The 3,256-nt window shown below is 48.6% G+C and overlaps 1 protein-coding gene across 2 annotated transcripts; it reads left to right on the plus strand.

Moving 5' to 3' along the window:
• Nucleotides 1-1,338: 1,338 nt before the first annotated feature.
• Nucleotides 1,339-3,041, plus strand: LOC136505896 (ethylene-responsive transcription factor 1-like). 2 transcript variants are annotated; one of them, XM_066501033.1, is made up of 3 exons: nucleotides 1,339-1,677; nucleotides 1,829-2,618; nucleotides 2,714-3,041. In XM_066501033.1, the coding sequence occupies exons 1-2, from the start codon at nucleotides 1,410-1,412 to the stop codon at nucleotides 2,581-2,583; spliced, it is 1,023 nt and encodes a 340-aa protein (XP_066357130.1). In that variant the 5' UTR covers nucleotides 1,339-1,409; the 3' UTR covers nucleotides 2,584-2,618; nucleotides 2,714-3,041. The 2 variants fall into 2 exon arrangements, with proteins under 2 accessions (XP_066357130.1, XP_066357123.1); XM_066501026.1 differs by having other exon boundaries at nucleotides 1,340-1,677; nucleotides 2,710-3,041.
• The last annotated feature ends 215 nt before the right edge of the window (nucleotides 3,042-3,256 follow it).

Consider the following 3,256-nt stretch of genomic DNA (forward strand, 5'->3'; position numbering starts at 1 on the left):
TGGCGTTGCTTTCTGATATTTTTTTTTAAATGATTGTAGCAAATAGCACAAATAAAAAGAAAGAAAGAGAACTTGGTCAGCATACAAGAACTTGGTGGTGTTGCTCCTTCGGTCAAGTGGGGACACAGTTCTGTCAAGAGGAACCATTATTACGTCAATGCTCGAGTTAGGGCCTCTTTGGTACGGCTTATGCTGGCTTCGGTTTAATCTATTTTGCGCAAATCGAGACACTGTAGCGTGAAGCCGTTTTGTAAGCCGGGGTTAAAATGAACTGGAAGCCGGGAAAAACCAGTTTTTCTGGCTTCACCGGCTTTGGCTTCACCGGTGAAGCCGTTTTGGATGAGCCGTGCCAAAGGGGGCTTTAGTCTTTCGAAGATACTCAGAGAGGTAAGAAGTATGTGTGTGTTTGTAAGTGTAAGTATGTATGCATGTTTGAGTATATGTATTTAATATTATGATTAAAAAAGATATTGCTCATATTGTTGCTAATGCTGATAAATAGTTATAAAAAAATTCTGCTGAGATGTGTCTATCTTCATCGTTAAATTGGCCAATAAATACGAATGATCCTAGTCACATGATACTATTTCAGAAATGTTTGGCAGGGGCTTCTTTTAGATTATCTACTATACTGATTTTAGGAGTAGTTTTGTCAAACAATATTTTACAGAGGACTGATTCCAGACTAATTATGAAAGTTATTCTTTGAAATATAATCAACTAGCGCGATAGAAGCTGGAAAAAAACTAGCTTGGCTTGATTCATTTTCAACTGTGGATGAATAGCGACTTGAGTCTAGGAATCGGGAGGAGCACCGTGTAACTACAGTGCCCTCACCAAAAACAAAGAATCTCCATCTCTCTGTAGATACCCCATCTCTCCCTAAAGAAATCTATTCTGGTTTTTTGCTAAGTCAAACCATCTTAAGTTTAGCTAAAGTTTTATATGTAAAATTAATTTATGATACCCCTCCGTTTTTATTTACATGTCATATTAATTTTGTCCTAAGTCAAATATTATTATCTTTGACCATCAATTTTAAAAAAATTATTATAGTTTCACAACATATGAATTATACATTATGGAAGTATTTCTTGTAGGAATCCAAAAATATAACATAAATTTTTCGGATTTTTTTTGCTTTGAATTTTTCCCTGATGAAATACAACAGTAAGAAAGGGAACGTAACGTAGCTCACGACGTGGCATAAAAAATGCACCGTGCCATCCATTAAGCTGCGCTAGGCGCGCGTCATGTGGCATATCTCGCTAGTCATCATGCCAAAGTCATCCACCAACGGTCCTAGCTGGTTTATAAATCTCCTCTCTCCGTCGGCAACCTTCTTGGTTCTATATAAACACCACGACCAGAACACGTAAACTAACCCAAGAAAAAACTTTCTCGGAACAATGTGCGGAGGCGCCATCCTCGCGGAGCTGATCCCGCCGACGCGGCGCGTGGCGTCGAAGCCGGTGACCGAGGGCCACCTCTGGCCGGCGAGCTCCAAGAAAGCCGGCATCGGCAGCGGCAGCAACAAGAGGCACCACCACGAATACGCCGACGCCGACGACTTTGAGGCCGCCTTCGAGGATTTCGACGACGACTTTGACGCGCACGAAGACGACGAGGACCACCCCGACCACTCAGTGTTCTCCTCCAAATACGCCTTCTCCCCAGGTATGTAATCCGTCCATTCGAGGGCGCAAGTGCAATAATCTGTATGGACAGAATGTTATTCACGCGCGTCCTTAATTGGGTTTATTTGGGCATGACGTTAGCAAGAACTTCATGCTAGTGTAATCTCAAGGGAAAGAACTCTTGTGTATAGCCCACGACGGGCGCGCCGCGCGGGCGGCGGCGACCCAGAGGACGAAGCGCGGCCACCGCCACTTCCGCGGCATCCGGCAGCGGCCCTGGGGCAAGTGGGCGGCGGAGATCCGCGACCCGCACAAGGGCATCCGCGTCTGGCTCGGCACCTTCAACACCGCCGAGGACGCCGCCCGGGCCTACGACGTCGAGGCCCGCCGTCTCCGCGGCAGCAAGGCCAAGGTCAACTTCCCCGCATCCGGCGCGCGCGCACGCCGCGGCAAGGGCAACCCAAGAACCGCGCCGAAACCGCAGCAACACCATGCTGCTGCAGCACAGGCACAGCCTGCTCTGCTTCTTCGAGGAGAGAAGGGGCAGGAAGGGGTTGCCGTGAAGCCTGAAACTATGGACACGTTCGACGTGGGCAGCTTCTTCGACATGACCTTCCCCACCTTCCCAGCCGCACCGCCGGCCATGGAGAGCACCTTCGCCGGCAGCAGCGCCACGTCGGAGACCGGGAGCCCCGCGAAGAAGCTGCGATGCGAGGACGACTCGTCCGAGGGGAGCGTGGTGGGTGGCTCCGCGCTGGAGCTCGCTGACGAGCTGGCGTTCGATCCGTTTATGCTGCTGCAGATGCCCTACTCGGGCGGGTACGTTTCCCTGGACGGCCTTTTCGCAGCAGAGGCCGTGCAGGTGCAGCAGGATGTGAACAACGACATGAACGGCGTCAGCCTGTGGAGCTTCGACGAGTTCCCCGTCGACGGCTCTGTCTTCTGACGTACCCTATCTATCAGCTGTACTTCTACTTGGTTGTAAGCATCTGAATTCATCACCACGCTTTCTGCTCCTTATTGCGTTCGTCTACTCGATCTCCCTTTGTCAGACTCTGTTTTCTTGGTTCAGGAAGGACGTTGGTGTTCAACCAATCAACCGGACGATCGATGCGGCTGATGGCGACTTGGAGACTATTGCTTACTACTAGTTCTATTTGCTGCCTTGTGTAATCATATGTGATGGTACTGCTTGTGTGTTTGCTCGTTAGATTCAGCATCTGTACCGCTGCCGGCCTACTGGTCATCCGATCGTACTCCACTCTGAATATTTGTACTACATACTCGTTAGGTATTTCCTACTGTTGGTCAATAGTCCTATGAATTTGACCATGTCGGCTATGTTTCTCTATATTGTACGGTTGTGATTGTTATGCCAAATAAGCTTGTGAACCTGGTTCTATATATGGTATCTTGTTTACGAGTCACCCAGCCTTCCCCTGCCATGTTTGAGCTGCAGTACTATATAAGGGGATCATAGAGCAGCTCCAGTGTGTGTCAAAACCGAACCGTGGAGGCAGTATGGTTCGATTCGTACACTGGAGCACTCGAACCATACAGAATCTTTGCTCGGTTCGCATGCTACGGATGGTTCGAACCATACTGAATAAAAAATGGGA

Source organism: Miscanthus floridulus, chromosome 1, assembly GCF_019320115.1.
Source record: "Miscanthus floridulus cultivar M001 chromosome 1, ASM1932011v1, whole genome shotgun sequence".
In the NCBI taxonomy this organism is placed as follows: Eukaryota; Viridiplantae; Streptophyta; class Magnoliopsida; order Poales; family Poaceae; genus Miscanthus; species Miscanthus floridulus.